General features: G+C 33.9%; 1 protein-coding gene across 1 annotated transcript; it reads right to left on the minus strand.

Annotated features, from left to right (window-relative positions):
• Positions 1–16: 16 nt before the first annotated feature.
• LOC140794815 (vacuolar protein sorting-associated protein 51 homolog) lies at positions 17–15,410 on the minus strand. Its single transcript, XM_073147040.1, has 21 exons — positions 15,154–15,410; positions 12,730–12,869; positions 12,226–12,280; positions 12,042–12,149; positions 11,181–11,279; positions 10,978–11,055; positions 9,833–9,910; positions 9,163–9,237; positions 8,259–8,359; positions 8,074–8,141; positions 6,469–6,542; positions 5,028–5,094; positions 4,071–4,186; positions 3,479–3,745; positions 3,227–3,343; positions 2,923–2,994; positions 2,755–2,805; positions 2,358–2,588; positions 1,337–1,513; positions 605–720; positions 17–299 (listed from the first exon to the last, which is right to left on the minus strand). Coding segments are annotated over exons 1-21 (2,271 nt in total). The 5' UTR covers positions 15,334–15,410; the 3' UTR covers positions 17–298.
• Positions 15,411–21,113: the final 5,703 nt, after the last annotated feature.

Consider the following 21,113-nt stretch of genomic DNA (forward strand, 5'->3'; position numbering starts at 1 on the left):
ATGCTAGGCAAATCTCTGCTAGCTAAAGAATGATACATCTTATTATGGTGTTGGTTGCAATTAAAGTGGCAAAATGGAGTGTACATAAATGTGCTAATATACAACATTAAAACTTCCCTATCCCTTAACAACAAAGATCCAGTCTCTGCAGGTTTCATAATCCTCTAGCTCTCTGCTCCTCAAGAAGCTCGATATTCCCTGTTTATGATGCAGAAAATAACGAAATCGATAAGGCAATGTGACATGTTTCAGATGACAAATGAACCGAAAGCCGTCCAATCCCCATCAGATCCACATGTCTGCAAAACAACAGCAGAATGCTGTTAGCTACTCAGAAATAAAAACCAAGAATATGGTCATATAAGTATCTCCGTGAGGGGAAAAAAATATGAGCGATTACTGTTACACTGAGTATGTGAAGATATTTGGAGGTATCTTCATCTGGAGAGGAGCTATACTAGAATTATTGAATAGGTGCCGCTCATGTTTCACGTTCAGTTTAGCTGAGCTAGATTTTACTTATTGCAGCATAAGCTATAAATAAGTTAAGTTTGAAAACGTGAACAATAATTGATAATGTGTAGAGCATATTTGTCCTAGTTACCATGGATTTGTATTCTGCTCCTTGTTCCTGGATAGCTTAGCATTGATGAGCTTGTCTAGAATTGGAGGCTCCAAGGGAATTGGATCAAGACACCTCTCATGAGCAGCACTGTTCACCTGCAGCAGACAACAAAGCATTTAATCCAATCCCAGATATCTTTAAAGATACAATTACTCATCAATCTAAAGAAGTGAAGCATTTCAAGTTTTTAACATGTCAAAAAGAAGAAGAAAATCAATGGTGCAATAAAAACCATCCTGAAGTTAATTAATCGCCACACATTGACAATTTGCAAAGAACAAAGATAAACCTAAAATATATTTGGGATGTCTTGAGGTCAGACAGAAGAATATATCATAGCCAGCAATGCTTAGATAAAGAGAGTAACAGGGTTCTGATTGACTGAAGCCTAAAGCTAGAATATTTAAGACCCCGGATCCAGTTTAAACTATCAAAATATTCAAAATAAAATAATCAGCAAACAACATAAACAAGGTCTGGTAGATTCCTAGTAGTAAGTAATAACAACTATATCTGATCGGTAAAACTATTCTGAACCTGGACCTTATATTTTCAGGAAGAATGAAAACTACCTTTGAATAAACAAACTGACAAGAAAAACCAGAAGACAATTTGCCATCCAGTTCTTAAGAAGTAAAATAATATATTTACAAGGTAGGTAGATTAAACAAAATAGTGGATGCTCAATACGGAGAAAATAGTCTCCTCTACCTCTTTTAGTAAGAAGTCTATTGCTGCTTCATCATCAACAAACTCTTTCAAGGGGCCTTTCAGGAACTCAATATCCAACTGAATCTGCTGGAATCCACTTCGGTTGAAAGTCTGGAGACGTACAAATTCTTGCAAGCTTTTTAAGCAGAGTTTTAATATGGTTGATATAACAGACTCCTGTAAGTCATGAATGAAGAATATATTAACATAACTCTAACTTGCATCTTGTAAACCAACTCTACTTTTGGAAAAGCTGTAAGTATCATTCAAGCGATCTATTCTTGGAACATGTTAGGTCAATTTGATTTTGCTAATAAAATGTTAGTAATACCTGTTGGTCTTGGTTATATCCAACATTATATCAATTATTAAATAGCAAAAGCTTGCATTTTCCAGAAGGGCCAAAAAGGTTAACACATCTTTCTCTGATGACATTCACAGGATTGGGTCATCAACCATAAAAAAAAGCAATTAAAAGGAGAAACAACTAATGGATTTTGAACACAATCTGTCAAGTGTTTCCTTCTATAGAAGGTTTATATTAATTATGAGGCTCCTTTTTCCATGGAAACCACCTCTCTAATTACAGGTTAAGATTACTTTCATCTTGCCTTCCCCAAACATTGACAGTAGCCTAAGACGCATCAGGACACTCTTTAAGTTTCTTTTATTAAGCAATGCAACAATATAAATCTTTTTCTTTAATTCACTATGAGTAGTAGGTTGCCAGAAGTAGTAAATTACATTTGAATTCCTGGTAGTGAAACAATTGCAACTCTTCCTCACTCCACTACCAGCCAATTTCTGATTAAATTTGAAGAAGGAATACCTTTTCTAAAGAGTATACCTAATGCTCTCATGTTCATATTAAAATAGGATGAAAAAAAGCAAAAAACTTTTCATTGAGTCCAGGTTTTATCGTATCATTACAGAGTGTAAAAGGACTTGCATTACTACATTTCTTTTGTTATCTCATGTATACCAAAAAACAAAAAGTTGTAGAGGGGCACAAAATTGTCACCTGTGTGTATTCAACTTTTGTGAATATCTCCATTTTCTGCTCGAACAACTTAGCCAGATGGCTTTCCAGAAATTGACTTCTAGCACGCTGTGTATTCGACCGGCTTAATTTATCTTCACGCATTGGATTGCTACGAGAAGAACCAGTGCTACCTGTGCTGTCAGAGTGGCGATGCCTCCTAACTAAACCACGAGGTAGAATCTGTCTTGCTTCAATTCCTACAGCTTCCAACTGTGAAACAGAAATCAAATGGGATTGGTAGGGAAACACATGCATCTGCTAATAACCAGTGTATGGCTGCATTGCACCTCCTTGCAGTGCCATGACAATATGGCATAATGTAATTAATTGCAAGAAAAAGTAATAATTCAAAGATAAATAACATTGGTGAACAAACCTCTTGAAGAAGAAGGTCAACGAACATGTGAACTTCTCGTGGCTCCTTGTGCTATTTTTAGTGCAAATGATTAAAAGAATTGCATGAGCTTAACTGGAAAAGGAAAATCACCAGCACCAATAGACTTAGGAGACTGTAAAATTACTTATGGCAAAAAAAGCTGCATACCTTGATCCAGTTTGGTGTAGTGAACCTTTTCTTGAGGATTACAGATATCTTTTGAGTCCTCATATTAATATACTGCTCCAAGAAATATAAGGCCAATCAGATACCAATCAGATATAAATATAAACCTGGCTTATTTACTATAGAAACATTTTCTCAAGACTACTTCCATATCAAACAAACAAAGCAGCAAGAGAAGTTCCTTCAAAATTCATTTAAAGCAAAGAGAACCATAGCTACTACTAAATTTGAGTCAGATATATCAATGGGAGAACAAAGCAAAGAAACAGGTACAAATTATACGTACAAGATGCAAGAAATTCTCCCCAGCTGAACGAAATAGTCGGCAGATTTCTCCAGGTACAAATGCTGGTCCATTTTCATAGCCACGAACACTGCCTCCAGAAAAGGAAGCAGCTATTTCCTGACAAAATTAATGTAAATTAACAAATCGCAATTTCTTCTCAAGTCATTTGCTTAAGATGAAATGAAAAGTAGGACTAAGATATTTAGAATTCATTGAGAATTCCTAAACATGAAACAGTATGTTTTCTTGTACCTCTGTGATTCTAGGAATCACACTTTGCTCTATGAATACTGAAAGTTGGGCCAGGACAAGAGCAAGTCCTGTTGGAACTTTGTCCATTTGTACCGAGTCCGATGTGATTGAATCCTGATTGACAGTGCCTGTTTTCCCAGAAAGCAGACGAAAATGCCCATCAAGTTTCTGAAAGAAATCTTGGAAACCTTCTTGTACCCAATCAGTTATCAAGTCTTTCAGTTTTGCAAGCAACTCTAGATTGTTCTCAAGTAGTTGACGGAAATCCTATAAAAAAACATCAACCATAAATTAAGATCAATGAGAGAAGGAAGAACCATAATAAAGTTAAATCCGATGTAGTAGGTTTGGTGGCTCTAGGTATGAGAATAGCCACGAATGCGAGGATAATCCAATAGTAAGTCAAAAAATCTGATCTCATCATTTTTTAGCTCAAATCAAAATTTTGCTAGCCACAAATCAAACAAAATTCAAGAAAAGAAAATTCTTTAATATGCATCATGTATATGATCTTGTGAAAAGAAGATTCTGTCAGCATTCAGCAATGAGAGAATGAAATTTTGACCACAACCAAATTAAATTTTTGTCTTACCAACAAGAGATCCACGCTGCCCTCAATAACCATTTTTTTGCCGGTTTCCAAGGTGATTTGTAATGGCGACTCTTCTAACCCTTCATTTGACTGAGGTTGGATCCTGACAAGTGCATCTGATAATTCAAATGGTGTTAGTCAGTAAACAAAGAACATTAACTAAAAAAATATCACTCCCTCCTTGGTCATGCTGCTGGTGGCATGACAACCTGTAGCATGTGGTACAGGTTCTATCTGTATGAATGTTGTGCCAAACCTGGAGGTAAGAATTATAAATTTGCTTTCACAGGTACAAAGAGCAATATATGATGACAGATTCTTTCGGTATTCGTCATGGGGTTCTCTCCATGGGCACAATGGAACTTAAGTTAAGCGGGAAGTGTGCAAAAATATCAAGTGAAACTGGAGTGATGTAAAAGTGTTCTTAAGGATTCAACAACAAAACAAGGAAAGCTATATTAAGACTTTTATTTGAAACTTGCGAACCTATATTCAATTTGCGACATTATTATTCTCTTTAACGGAAGATTGAAAATTCAATGTCAACGAAAATGCTTCAATGTGCACTCAATCATCAGTCCCTATTAAATGGCATAATTGTTTGGTACTACTAAAGTTCTTCTCCAATGTTTAAATACTCAATCTTGAAAAATTCATTGGCACTAGACAAAGGATGATGCTGGAGTTTATGCCAAATTGACAATACTTCTTTTCTAAAATATGCACATTTATCCCAAATGATAAGTCCACAATATCAGTAAGAGAAAATAATGACCCATTTTAAATCCACAAAAAGAAACTTAATAATCTACAAATCTCCAGCCTCTCCAGTATGGTACACATGAAAAAAAGGTAACATTAGCAGTCAACAGGACAGTATACCTTCAGTAGTACTTCTTTTTGTTATTGCCAACAACTTGTAGATAAATTGATGCATTAATGTAGTACAAAATTTACCTGAGATTTCAAGCTGAAGATGAGAAAAAGCATTTGAGATATATTGCCTGATAATGCTTCTAGTGGCCTGGAGAGCATAAGATATATTAGCATAACAAGATCAGAGTTTAGCTTTTTGTATAAAAGTAAGAAATCAAAGAGAGATTAGTTTCTGCAATGGATGTAAGAGGAAGAAATCTGGGTCTCATAGTTACCTAAGTACACAAGGTTTACAATTTCAGTGCTACATTTGACCTTAGATATTGGTGTGTTGTCTAAAAAGTTGAAAACCAAAAGACATTTGAGCACAGGATAACTCCCCCAGCCCTTGATCTTTCTTTCTCACTCACCCAACGACATGCATATCTTGCCTCATAATCAGTGAACTAATTTTTTCAGGCTTTTGCTGCTCCAATTCAATGATAATCTATAGACATCTTAAACCAGTAAAAGATGACTTTATTTTCCTAAATAAATCCTGAGAAAAAGATATTTTAGAGGACAATTTGGTGCATAACTAAGGAGGAACAAAGCAAGTTCCATCCTGTTACTCTGCCCAAGGGGCCTACCTTTGGTGTTAAGTAGAGAAAACTATAGAAAATCAGAAACTGTAAGTATGAAAATGTTGATCAAACTCTTAGTAAAGGACAAGTAAAATATTCATTAATCATATCCACAGTTGTATATGGGATAAGAACGTTCATATGTAAAACCAAGCTATAAGATGAGAAAACAGAATTGCTAAAAGCATCATCTCGTTCAAAAATAAAAAAAGCCTTTCAGTTTATTATGTGCACCTTTGCTTGCAAAAGCTATATAATCTGAAAAAATTATTCTGGATGTAAGTTTGCTAAAAGACATAAAGCTTGCAGTTTATCTGGATGACTCCTAATATCACCATGCATCTAAATAAAGAACCACTTTTTCTTAGATTCAATGAAATATAACTTGTTATTCTGATTCTATAGAGCAAACTAACATAGTCTAAAATAACCCTAATATTGACATCCAGTAATTATATTCACAATCTGATCTGATATTTGCACATTATAAATCTATGACGCGACCCTGATCTTACTGATATGGACTGAGACTAATTAAGTTAGACAAGTGAATAACATTTTATATAAAGCCCATCTTTCTTTTCAACAATGAACCCTTTCTTGAAGTACTTTGTAGTTTGTACCACAAATGTAAACTAAAATTGACATCATTCATGAAGGATGCAAATGAGGTAACACTTCTATAAATTTCCCTGATTGGTTAAACCTATCAAGATTTGAGAACATACAAAAAAGATAAAATAACTCAGGAAGATCTTAAAGAGTAATTAAAAGAAGTTTTATAAGTTAAGATAATTGCAAGCTTACTTCAGAACTAAACAATAATAAGTCTATTCTTTCAGTCATGGTATAACAATTCAGATCATTATGAATGAAAGAAGAAAAAGTGCAAATAGAACCTCCAAAGAAAGAACCGGCAGAGCAGCCTCCGCAAGAACTTCATCCAAGGTGGTTATGTCTTCCCAAATTAGACCTGAAACCAGCAATTTCATAAGAGTGTGGCTTATAGCAAGCGGCACCCACTTTCCATTGTGAAAATTAAAGAGTTTAAATAGCCCTTATAATCTTACACGATGAGACAAGATTTCCATAATTTTACAAGTCAAAGACTACAGTAGCGCTTAGGCACTTTCATAATCTTACTTGGAATCTCACACAACGAAAAGGTCAACCAAGTAGGGAAATTTTGTTACACGATTTACAACTCTAAGTCTCTAACTACATTTCAATTAATTCTTCAGTTCTAGATAATTTTCCCCCAGGACAGCTTCAATTATGCTTTCAACTCCACCTATATCACAAATTCGGACTATAATTAGTTAATTACTATCTTATTCTTGATTTATTTAAGGTTCCTGGTATTCTAACCTTTAAGTTTAGCAAGTGAAGAATTCTGGTCCTGCTCTTTTGACTTCTAAACATATCTGCATTGAACTCATCAACTATGAAGTCATAAATTTGAATTAGTTTCTAAATACTATTCTATCATTATTTAGTAACCATAGTTACCGATCTTCCTGTTCAGTGTTTTAATTGGCTTTCCTTCAGGTACTCCGTAACCACAGGATTGAAAAAAAGGTCAACATAAAAAAGACTTGGGGCTAATACAAGTTGACAATAGTGTTTTAGGTCATTTAAAATCTAAAAATATGCCAGTAGAAGGATCATTTTCAATGCTTGAACAGCAAATGTTCTATGACAATTCATTAGCTCATAGAATTAGAATTCTGAAAAATTGAAGGAAATATATATTAGTTTTAGCAAATTAATGTTCATAAAAATACTTTAGAGTATTTTTTTCCTAACATTTCAATGCTTATTACTCCAATGACATTGAATTTTCCCAGTGCTATTTAATCCTAGTCTGGATTCTGAAAGTTTGAGTGCTTAATCCAGCCCAAGGATTTCACAAGTAAACTTAGAAGACTTAACAGACTAAAAGTATAGAGATATATTTCCAGAGTACTACCATCATCCCCCTCTCATTAATAAAAAAAAATGGAAAAAAAGAAGGGGAAAGAAAAAGAACTCTATCTATAGTGCTCGCAATTTTCTTGACCAAGGTACATAAAAGAAGTTCAGCGATTACTTGGGGCATGATTATGTATCCACTCTAGTTCAGACATTCTAAATTTCTATTGAAGGTTACAGTTCAGCTCAGACTATTATAAGGGAAGAAGTATTTGTTGGGTTTAGTAACACAGACTTTGACACAATCAGCTTTTTAACGGATTAAACTTTCGAAAAGGCTGGAAGGTCATTTGTATGGTAGCATGTATCTAGACTCTAGAGTAACTTTACCAAAGCTGGGGATGGCAATACTCAAAAGAAATTATAATTAACCAGTAAACAGTAGTTGAAAGAATCTTGGCAAGAGGAAACAGGAATATATTAAGAGTGTCTCTTTGCATTTCAGAAGCATGTTTTCAATAAAACAAGCGAAACAATAGTAAAAAAGCAAAAACATAATATAATACAACTGTCATTATATGTGAAGTTCTTACGCAGCATCACCAGTAGATCAGCTGATGGCATTCTTTTCCTCAAATTATGTCGGATAGTTTCATAACGCCTTCAAATACATTGATCGTCAGAAGATAAACTCTACTAATGGATAGGAAAAAAACAAGAGAACTCTTCTGAAGGTGAATTTGAAGTTAAATATCTGCCAAATAACCATTTGATTTACCTGGAAAACAAGGCCTGTGCAAGTTCAACGAGTCGCTTTTCCGAATCAGGAAATATTATAAGATAAGAACGGAAGGTCTTTGAAATATCACCAATGGAAGCCTAAGTCCAAAAGCCATTCATGGAAACTAGATCACTAAGAAGACCTCAGCCAAGAAAAGGAGAAAAAGAAAGAAACAGAAAGGGAGTCGATGCATCGTGAAGTATCATGGACCAACTTCTTCAGGAAATCAGGACAAGCTTAGTAACAATTTATTACTGAATCTGAAGTACAAGATTGAACATTGATCATAAAGAACAATAGGTGCAACAAAAACAGCTTAGCAGACAAAAGATGAAAACTTCACTGCAATATAGCAAAAGAATGGAGCACCCATGACATCATAATAAAGAACTTTGACATAGCCTGGAATCATATCTTAATTTAATACTTGATGCCAAAGACAAACTAACAATCAGAACATGCAATACATATAGAGGAGGAGGAGGAGGAAGGAGAGGGAATTTGTCAAGAAAAAACTGTTGCTTTGATTATATAACAAAGTTGTGTGTGATCACTCTTCAAAATATTAAAGAGATTTATCATCCATCCAAGCAAAGTAAAACATGAGTTCAATGCAGGTACCTGAAAAACCACCAAAGAAAACCTTCTCTATTTTTCTATTGAGATTCTGGAAGGATATAATAGGATACCAGAAAAATTCAGCATATAAGCATCTCTAAGTACCAAAGAGTTTGTACTTGAGAATGATAGCAGCAAAGAAAGTAAAGCATCAAGCAAATGAATTTCAAAAACATAGATGAAAATTTAATGCATGTTTGCTGCAGGAAGTAAAGAATATATAGAGTTTGATAGGTTTCCTATATAGATAGATGGTTGCTTGCGACCTCATTCTGAAGTTTACCTCTTTAGATTCATCCTGGTATTTCAAGAGGCAGTCCTCTAACTTCTCAAGTAGGTTTGTCTTTAGGTTGTCAACCTGTCAAAATGTTGAAAAAAAAAAAATAGAATTCAGTACAGAATGGAAGGAATAATTCTACTTGAAGAGCTTTTGACTGTGCTGAGTTATTCTATTATATGTGATGCAGGACGACCAAGAGAGCACATCATAATCCATGGAAATGTAAGCACGTTCATGCGCTATATAGTTGTAATCATCTTTTTGTCATGCCCAGCAGCCCATGATTATGTATCCATCATATGTTCCGTGATTTAATCTAAAGCTCTAGATGCTCAAAGCATTACATATTTAAATTTACTTAAAACCATACCTTGTCCAGACCTTTATAACAGGAGTTATACTTAAAATGCATATGATGGTTCTCTTGTATTATTCACTTTTAGCTACAACCTACTTGATTTTGATTCTCAAAGAAACTATTTTGCAGAAAGATAATATGCTACCTATATTGGAGAGAGCAAAGACTCGGATAAATCTTTACAGTCCTGTATGAACAGCTCACAGGCAATTGCATATCATTTCACATAACTCAAAAGGCAAAATTTTATAAAAAAATATAGTTTCAACTGAACTAATTAAAGAAATCAATTGTGAAAAAGGGTAAAATACCAACAGGGAAGTTCAGCTGTTTCAGAAGCACCACAGCTTCAGCTCTTGCTTCGATATGCTCAGAATCTGAATAGAGCTTTGCCTGAAGAATCAATTGAGTTCAGTCATGCAAGAATATCTAACACAAACTTTAATTTCACATTAATAAAGGAACAACTATCCAGAGAGGAAAAGCTCTTCCGCTGAAAAAGAAAAATGCTACATAAATGAAAGCCAGCAGCGACAATAAAGAACAAACAATAAAGAACAAACTTTAGGTAGCGGTACAATATAAGCTCCCTGAAGAACAAGCTGCTGAACTCAGCTCTATTCTGGCTGGATTTGAGCTTGCTTGTTTTAGAGCCAAGCTCAAACTAACCTCGGCTTGCTCAAGCCAACCGCTGCTTCAAAGGGATATTCACTAACTCAATATCATTTAAGAGGAACTAGCATACTACATTACTGATTTCCTTTGCCGGAGAAAGATTTCGTCATAAGGATCATCATAAAGCAAGCCATATTATTGTGATTGACTTTGTCAAGAAAGGAAAAAATATGTTAGTCTAATAGAGGGTGCAGCCGATTATTTCCAGTAGTCGAGGGAGTCAAATTGTAGCGAAAACTTCTGAGGATTGTTGAGTGACACTAAGGGGGCAATATAGTGTTATCCTTATCTTCCTATGATTTATATATCTTCATTAACAAGAATGTCTCTGAACTAGTTCAGTAGTGTGTGGAGGTTTTACACTTACAGCTGCAATAGAAATCCTATTTCTTGTGGCAACTAAGCCGAGTATGAGCTCAGCTCTGAATAGCACAAGCCCAAGGCCCTTGACTAACTAGCTCAAGCTTGCTTTTTATTATTATCAAGATGTCCAGACCCTAGCTTAGCCCGATTGGCTCGGCTCACTTACACCCCTATCTTCAGATCCTGAATTTTCATGTGTAGCATAGCTTGGAAATTATTGTACGACTAAATGTCACACTAGCAACATATGAGCATAACAAGACTGCAGCAAAAAAGGAAAGATGCAAACCAAGTAGAACCATTAAAAAAATAAAGTGGATATAATACAATATATTGCAGATGGCTAGTGATGCATAGAAAATGATAATAGTAGTGTATCCAAAATTGCCACAGTAAATAAGAACCCAGTTAAATAGAATTACCTGAAGGTTCTGAATAACTATATCTATTGCCTCTTCAGATGCTCTCTTACAATCTTGGAAAGACGAATCACCATATGCCTATTAAATAAAATGCAAATTTGACTCCACGTGAAATTATATTAAGCTATTAGGCACAAGGAATTAAATGAGTGATCATAAAAAACAAAGGGGGCAAATTAGAAAAAAAGAAACAAGATATTCACCTCAAAAATTGGCTTAGCTCCAGTAAAAAATTTCACTGCATCCGCATATGCTTCTGCCTTGATGCATTTGTTAAGTCTAGTAGGAAGATCATAAATGAACTACAGTTCACAAAATCACAATTCACTTGATTAGAATAAGAATGCATGAAGGGCAGTAAATTCTTCTGATAGACCAAAAGAAATGAGAAAATAATTAACCACTGGTAAATTATACTAAACTATAAAAATAAAAATAAAAATTGAATACTTCAGAAATGCTAGCCTCTCAATAAATAACTCAAAATCAAAGTAGAAGTAAGTGAAGGGCAACATGATAAATCTTACAAAACAATTCATAGTAGTAAACAAGGAAATAATGGAGTTAATCAAGCATTTGCGTGTCTATAATCAATGGAAAAGATGATAATCTTAAATTGCTTCCTGAAGCTACAGTAAAAATGAGAAATTAGGAGCAATACTGCTGTAGTATGCCATGCAACTGTGGAAAATGCATAGTGGTGTTTGTGGCAAGAGAATAAGCTAGCCTCGATACAATGAGATTTAAAGAAAGGTGATTTAAGTCATATCTAGAGTGCTAATCCCTCTGTTCTAACCTAAGTGCAAAAACATTTCCAAGCATGAAATTTTGTAAATCATAAACAAAGAAAGTTAATTCAAGGTTGCCTTTACCACTTTCTAGTTGAATACAGATACATCAATTAATTCAAAAAAAACTTGGGAGATATCAAAATGATTCACTTTCTAAACATAACATAAATTTGGTCAACTAAAGTAGTAAAAATGACGGATTTAACAAATTTGCCACAAAATGAAGGCAAAAGTATCACAATAAAGCAACATCAAAAGGTTAACTTTTCTTACTTGAACTTTCCGTAGAAGATTTCGAGTACGATGCAGTTTCTCTATATGATCCCTTTTCTCAAATAAAGATGTATTTACTGTGTCGCTTTTGGATTGGACAGATGTTATCTGCGGCAAGCATGAAAATTGGGATGACCAAAAGGAAGCAGTTGACAACAGAGCAGGAAGTTAAAATTAGGCATACCTTGGCAAGAAGTTGCTCCATGTTTGCCTCCATTCCAACAATGTTATTTTTCATCCTACAACAAATGCAGAAGACTAGCATTTTCAGATTTTCTAAATTCATTTTGTTCATATATGGAAAGATAAATTTGATCGCATTGGAATATATTTTAAAGCAAAGAAATATTATATCCCAGAAACAGTAGCCATTGATGGATGGGAGGGTGGGAGGGTGGGGACATCTAAATCTAAACTATTCAGAATTACTAGTCATCAACTCATTGCATCAGTATATAAGAAGGGGTTTAGCAATCAGATAATGAGTTATGAGAATAATCAGGTTTCACGCTAGGTTTTCGGTACTAAGCAAGAGGGTTACCATTTTCATTAGGTCTGGAATATGAGTTCTGTCATTTGTATACTCGGTTCTAAGAAGCAAAGACACAATTATAAACTATGAAGTATGTGCCAGATAATGGTAAATATGAAGGAATTATAGTGTCATTTGTGGAAAATATAATAACACCTTTTAATTGTATCTGTGGCACTGATGAACTTGTTATAGTTTTCATAGACAAGCATTTGCAAATCAGTATCGAGGTTCTTGATCTCAGCTGCCATTTGAACATGTTTTTGGAGGAGCCCCTCCAGATTTGACTTTTGAATCTACAAAATTGCAAATAGAATCATACTCCTGCTCAAACACAACTTTCAGATTACCAAATTTGGGGCACAATCACAAACAAAGTAAAGCACATTACTCTGTATGTAAAGAAGTAAGCAAAGATACAAATGAAGAACTTGTAAAGTAATATCCGGCACACTTTCTTATATGGCTTTTGACCAAGTAAATGATTTTCAAAAAAGAAAAAGCGTCAAAAGAACACAATTAATAAAATAATGTCAGCAGCAGGCAATGTAGTGCAGCAGCTACCAATAAATTCCTGCAAAAGTATTCAAGTCAGCAAAGTCATAAGAAATATCACAATTCTTTTCCTAAAATCAAAAATGCTGTTCTGGTGTATTACAGTCCCCAAATTGACCAAAGAAATAAACCGTTGAAAATGATACTTATACTAATGCCGCCAAGGTTTGGGGTAGGCTTGATCGGGCCATTGCCAATGAATCTTGAATTCACCTATTCCCTATGTGTTCAATTAGACATCTTGAGAACACTGGGTCTCTAATCACGCACCTCTGTTGCTTTCTCTATTTGGCGATTGTGGTAAAATCAGAAGACCGTTTCGTTATATTGATATGAACAAAGATGAGTAAAAGCATGACTAGAAATCACACTGCTTTTGTAATATTTAATTTCTCTTTTAATCATCTCATACAACACTAGTAACAATGAGAAAATGACAACTGGAGTTGGTTAATTAGGGACCCAGTATATAATTGATTTTCCTAAATATACCACATAGATGTAATATTGTTGCCATGGAAATAATTTTGGTATAACACTTCTCTAAAACATTTGATTCTATATGCTTTTTCAAGTTAGCCATTTTTAGGAGCACACTATATCATTAAACTTAATCTCTCTATCAAAGTACTGACTCATTGGATCTAGTGTGGGCATATGTCAAATAGAGTCAATTCAACAATAGAAGTGCACAAGTCCAAAATCTGTCAAAAACCTACTTGTAGGAGTGCATGACACTTTGGCTATTTTCAGCCTTACTTTGAATCATTAACAATCTTCATTCTTAGAGCACAGTTTTTGCTGGTGATTTAGTGTCACAATTAGATGGACTCTGGAGATAAAATAATACAATAATGATGAATTTGGGTAGCAATGAAACTTACTTTTATCTTATACTTCTAATTATCTCCATCCAATAAAATTCCTTGATTAGAGAATAGAGAAGGTAAGTGTTAACATGACTTACACGACTCCAATCTTACTTGACCATTTATGAGTGGTTCACTTTAACTTGTTCAAGATCTAGGGCTTGAAACCCGTCATGTTCAAACAGGGATACTTGGGAAGAAATTTTCCAAATCTGAATGCAAGGCATACACAACAATGTAAAACTCAAGACATCTGAGTATACACAATGATAACTCCTTCAAAATAAGTAAATAACAATGGCATGACCGACCTAACCAAGAACCTAATGAAAAAGGCACAAAGAATTCAAAAACTCATCACTGCTCCAATAGAATCTTAAGGTCGGTTCCTGTTAAATGTCCCCTTCATACTTGTAAATTGGCATACGTAGCTCTACACAATATAACACATTAGAACTTAAGGTGATCTTTTCATTGTATTTATTATTGTAATTCTAGTCCGCATTAATAAATCAGCCTTTGTTGCTTGCAACATGTACACTGATGAACTAAATAATCAGTCTTGTCAGTTGCCACATAATGGAGGAATGAAATTTTAGATGGCTGCGACGTCCCCTGTTACTTTCTCTTAAAAGCTATGCGCATCATAAACTACTTTCTTTTCTCTCTCTTTAAGCTATCAAACCAACTGTGTCGATAGGATCACCTGGTGTTACAAGTAAAGAATGTGAAAGTAAAAAAAAAAAACAATTGGCTTTGGCTAGAAAATTCAGGTTTATCAAACCAAAAATGGCAGTACACAGCATCCACTTGCACCTTAATAGAGTTCAAAAGGTCCTAATACAATTACCAGAGGAAATTGCACTGTTTGATAGTTCTAACATGGAAACTTTAAACAAAAATCCTTAACAATCAGGTGACTGATTACATCACGGTCGCTAACCCTCGCATGATGATGCTCCAAGATTCAATCGCGAAACAAGAAAAGGATGATACTCGAAATAAGAATATCAGATTTAACGAATGTAGAAGAAGGAGCCTGACAAGATCTCGATGATTTCGTGTTGGCTAGATTAAAAAACGGCGAGATGAGCAAAGATCCGATCCAAATCTAACAGAAATAGGAGAGAGAAAGTAGAGAATAGAGATCTCGCACCAGGAGGCTCATGTAGACATCGGAATCGAATGAGGGAGAGTTGATGGAATCGAGCGAGGCGGCGCCGCCACCACCTCCCCCGCCGCCGCCGGCGGAGGCGTCGGTGTTGTAAAAGCTGGCCAGGAGATCGCGTGTCCTCCTCGCCTTCTCATCTAGATGAGTGGCTCCGGCCGCCGCCATTGCCTTCTGCTTCTCCTCCTCGTTGTTGTTCTTCCCCCTCCCTCTCTCGCCTCTTGAGCTCTACTGTGAGACGGCGAACGGAAATTTCTTTTCAACGGTTTTTTGCAGATATATCCTTCAGATAAAATATTTTTCACATAAGTCTTGAACTAAGTTAAAATAGTGTAAATGCCCATAAAGGACCTTTTCTTATTTAGCACCCTACATTATATGTGTATCTCTTCTTACACCCCCGTCTTTCCAATATTATAAATAAAATCATCTCCTTTTATTATTTACAAATAGAGCCCTCTCTTTTCTAACCAACTGTTTAATAGATATAATTTCATCTCCAAAATAACTTGGAGACAAAATAAAAAAAACTAATTTCTCATAAAATAATATCAATCAAGCGTCTAAAACACCAAAATTGTAGTTAAGAAAGATGAAACATGAGTAATCTAGGAAATCTTTAAAAAAATATTATTCAAAATTAATAAAATATTTCTACTTTTTATTGCATTTCATCGGCTATTTTTCTTTCGGCAAAATAAGATTTTTTATTTATTAATAATGACAAAAGGGGGGGCTTTATTTATATATAGTGAAAATGTACGGTGTTATTGGTGATTCCCATTTTTTTTAACTCCACGGTAATTTAATTTTTCAAAGAACACCTTTCGGTGGAGTGTTTTAAGAATTAGTAGTAGTTAAGATGCTTATTAGTGAATATTAATTGCTAAAAGATTTCTCACACCAATCAAATGGACTTATCTTTGAGCCAAAGGCCCAGAAGCAAGAGCCCAAGTGGTATTTACCCGTTTTACCCTTGGCAATCAATTCAGGCCCACGATTTGGAGCGTGAGCCCAATCCGGTCGAATCGATCGAGCCGAAGTTAGCCGAAAGTCAATTTGCAACATTTCCTAAACCTCGGCAGATTCAATCGGATACATAATAGGTTAGACAACTGAGCCAACTATCTCATAGAAATAGGACACCCCAGACTCCTTTGTTTAAGATTGTGATTTAGTATATATATAACCGGGTCCAGCCCAGATATATCTGTCGGGTCCTCTATTCCTTCGTATTGGCACACACATCTAACGGTTTCGCACTCTTAAAGCCTATCAATCTCTCTTTAGAAGAAAAAGAAAAAAAAAGAAGGAGAAGGCGAGGAAAATCTACTTCAATGGTGGGTCCTATTGAATACTTTTTGAGGATTTCAAACATTGAAGCTTCTACGCAACAAAATAACAAACATGCGGATATACATATATTGTCTTATAACGACTTTATGTTAGTGTGCAAAGAAATTGATGGACACTTTGCTGACTAAGGCTAAAGAAGCCTTCCAAGAACTTGAGTACAAATGCCAACACCCCTTTTTTCCTTGCACAAAAATGACAACAAATCCAAAAAGAAATCTAAGTAAAACTCTAATAATTTCTCTTAGGCTCCAATTGGTTGAAGAAATAAGATAGAGATCCCTTATTTTTATAGTTTGTAGCAAAACGACATCAAATCTAATATAATTAATACTATATGGTTAGCATTCCCATAGTATTTAGTTTAATTTCTTGTTTTCTAACTTAGAGTTTGATAAAAGATGAGTAAAACACTATATATGAATTACCTTATTCTCTGACCAAATAAAGGACTTAGAATCAAACTTGAAATAATATCGAACTATCTTATTTTCAAAATTTACAGATTGGTTTCTATTTTTTTAAGGTATATTTAGAAAATTAAAGCGAATAAAAGGCTGTAGAATTAGACATAATTTTATTATGACGATCGGATGTACATGATTGATATATTAGCCTCGAGAGCTGGCTCAATGCAATAAAATTAAAATTTTAGTTGGTGAGATTAAAAAAAAATTATGCTACCATAAAATTTGTATCTACTACTCTCATCATCACTTGACCTTAAAAAAAATATAATATAAAATAACAAATTAATACAGCAAAAGTAAGTGACTAGGTATTTGACTTTCTAAGTACTAAGTATTAAGTAGTAATACTTAGTCCTAATAGACTAATAACCAAAGACTACATGGAATAGAGCAACAAAACTTTAGCATTAAGTAATGATATTATTATTAATTAAGCAGCTTCCTAATCCACTCTGCCGTCCGTGAATCTATGCGACATCAATGGACGGCCCAGAGAATTCGATTGAAAATATTAAATTAATTAGTCACTTGCATTTGTTTAATTAATACTCCATTAGTAGTTAATCGCAATAATGTTATCCAAATTGGAATAAGATTAGGATATTTATAAGACTATCTATACAAGCAACAAGCAACTACTAAGCTTAGTTGCTTCCCACTCTTCCTAGCTATTTCTCTTTGGAGGACTTCATAAGTCATGACCCCCCACCTCTACCCTCCTTAGTGATTTTAATTTTAATCCTCTAGTTGATATAATGCCATTGTCTATTCATATAGGTAGGCTAGAAAATTTTAAAAATAATCAAAAATCAATATGAAAAAAAAAATAGGGACAAAAATTTGCGGTCGGATTCGATATTTCTTTTATTTTCCTTTTAAGTTATGGTCTATTTATTCTTGTGAGAAATTAGCATTAGTATTCAACATTACTATCTAAATTGATTGGCTAGCTAATAATCTTTTAATACCTTCCATGAAGCATCTTCCATGAAAAATGTAGTAAAATATTTGATCACAGAGGAGTAGCAAAGGGGAAAAGTTAAGCCCTAACACTAGCCATTGGAGAAACCAAGAACCCTAAGTAATAAAAAAAAACAACAAATTATTATTATTATTTTGGATTTTTACCCACTTATTCTATTAGGTTAAAATAGAGGTAGATTGGCCCATGCCCTAAACTCATTCAAGCAAGAGCTCAAACATTCATGTCCATATTCATTTACTTTCATGGAAATGTCATGAGAAGCACCAACATGTATGCCAACCTCACACAAGTACACATCCTACCCAAGAAGGGAAAATATATATATTAAAAAAATATATGTATATAAAACCATATTGCATGCATTTATGCACTTTGGTGCTAGACCTAATAAGATACATTTGTACATCTCATTGGGAAATCCCCTCCCTTTAATTCATATCTCCACCCTTCTATAGTCTTGTCTACCTTATTATAACAGAGCTCATAGGTTAATGTGATTCTAGGGTTTATAAAAGTTTTAAAAAAAATAAAAACAACACTCGAGTGGACGATACTCATGTGTAAAACCATGGTTCCAAGTATCGGACTACAAGCTAACTCTGATCGTAATATACGGTTCAAATCTCTAACCCTAGTTCTGAGGAGTCTCTTTGGCTAAGGATTAAATGATATATATGGACTTTTAAGGGGGAATATTATTGAGTGTGAGTGGTTAAGCATGCATTCCTAATTACAAAAATAAAAATTAATTAAGGATGAGGAGATTTTGGAAGGTGTAGATAATTACAGTATCAATTCTTGAGTCTAATCATGCACACGAATACTGGCGTTGGTCGCCATCGATCTCGTCCTACGAGGACGACGTGGAGACCAAAATTTATTTATTTATTTATTTATTATATATAATTTTTTAATAAAGGAAAAAATTTATTTATCAATTGATGGTAGGTGAGAGGGATTACGGATCTAAGCGTGGAGTGCTCGATTAGCTTTGTGAGATCATATTTCTCTTCCTTAATTATCTGATGAAAAAATAAGAAATTTTTAAATAACATTCCATAGTTTAATAATTTTATGATCAATAATACTTTAATCGTTATTAAAATACCCTTCAGATATTCTCCGGACTACTTAAAATTTACTAAAACACTCTTAAATTTTTTTTTTTTTTAAATGGCTTTACAATAGTATTTTAAGTGAGTATTTTAGGGATGATATTAATTATAAAATTTGAAAAATAAAAGATGGTATGAAACTTCTCTAATTTAAAAAGAAAAAGAAATTAACGTGCTTAATTAGAGAAATTAGGGTTAGATTTATTTTTTTGTCTTAATTATGGGTGAGAGGATGCTTTAAAAGTTTTGCACGTATATATATATATATATATAAAGAGGTTGGATGAGAATTAGTTGGGGGAGTTAAAAACTCGAAAGGAGGACACGACACGTGTGCATCTGACAGGTTCGTTACACACGGCCGGCTCGCTTGGATACGCGCTCGTGCGGGGATGCCGGACCCACACGTGCCGTACCGTCCGGGGCCTATTTCTCTCTCTCTTTTTCTTTTTTTTCTGTGACCAAAATGCCCTTCACTTAAAAGATTACATCTAGATCCATCTTTTTCTTTTTCTTTTTAAAAAAAAAACTAATCTATTGATTATCCACCATGGTTACAAAGAGTGCTACTAATGTTAGCAGCCAAAAGAGTAACCAACAAGGGAGCATATGATTCCATCTAAGTAACCCGAAGCCTATATTTCTAGCTGAGCTAGCAAGCCAATTCACAGACCTTTTCGTTTCGAGATAGATATGAAAAACATAAATGAACGAATAAAAAGAGAGCAATAACATACAATTGCCGACAATAGAGGATATATGACAGGGTGTTGGTTGAACCCCATTGACTGTGTTGAATAAGAGTTGAGAGTCACTTTCGACTTGGAGATGTCATATATGAAGCGAACGAACATAGATAAAAGCCTCTCTGAGAGCGAAAATTTTAATAGTGAGCGAGGAACTATCTTCAAATTATCACTAATTTCTTCGTACTTTTTACAATTATTAAAAATATTTCTCTTTTTTCATTCATAAATCATCGTGTGTAAGTCACTTGTGTAATTAATTACTAAATATATTTTCATATAATATATTTTTAATAATTCAAAAGTATATGTATTATAAAAAAATATCAAAGGAGGTACGCGAAAAATTGTGATAATTCAAAACGTGTAGTTAAGGAAAAAACTAATTATTACAATTTATTCTAGACCATAGAAAAGTTAAGTACAAATTAAGTTTGAAATAATGAGAATAAATTAAAATCGGATCAAATATTATAAGGATAAACTGTAATTTGTCCCCTTTTTTTTTTACAAAAGTAAATTAATCGACTACCAATGTGCCTCAAAGAATAAATAAAGAGGATTTATATGAAAAAGGAGCTAATAATTCGAGGGCCTACATGCACCTAATATTTACTAAGAAAATAAAAATAAGATTTGATCTATCTAATTACTAACCACCCTCATGAATTGCTTGCTTTTTATAACTATTTGATGTATATTGTGAGGATAATTTAAGATACTATTTTCCATTTTTCTTGTTTGTTTATCATTGTTAGTTAGGTGTCATTAGCTCATTGTAGCTATCTTTATCAGCTTAATATCAGTTGACTCAGTCCAAAAAAGAGACACCATTTTATATAGGAATGAATATGTTGGATATTTTGTTGATATATATATATATATATATATATATATATATATATATATATACTTCTTTCATTTTAATTATTGATGATTTTGTGATAATTTCATATTGACATGGTGAAATTTGTGGTATTTATATAAGCATTCTATTTTTTTTTAAATGTTAGTAATTATAAAAGGCTCGTAGAATAATACTAAAGTGTGCACAAAATATTAGTTATAGTATTATTTTACATTTGTGCTAAAAAAAGTCTCCTTCAACTATAAATCAGATTATATTTTTTGGGGATACTTAAGCTTTTTCACGTCCTAATTAATAATTTGCTATCGGTTACAACTTGAATCTGAATCAGATATCCGTACTCCGTCATCTAGCTTATGCTCTTCATGTAGCATTCAGACCAAATATCTTTATAAAATTACGTCAATACCT

This window comes from Typha latifolia, chromosome 9 (assembly GCF_019914945.1).
Source record: "Typha latifolia isolate L0001 chromosome 9, TyphaL0001v2, whole genome shotgun sequence".
Taxonomy (NCBI): domain Eukaryota; kingdom Viridiplantae; phylum Streptophyta; class Magnoliopsida; order Poales; family Typhaceae; genus Typha; species Typha latifolia.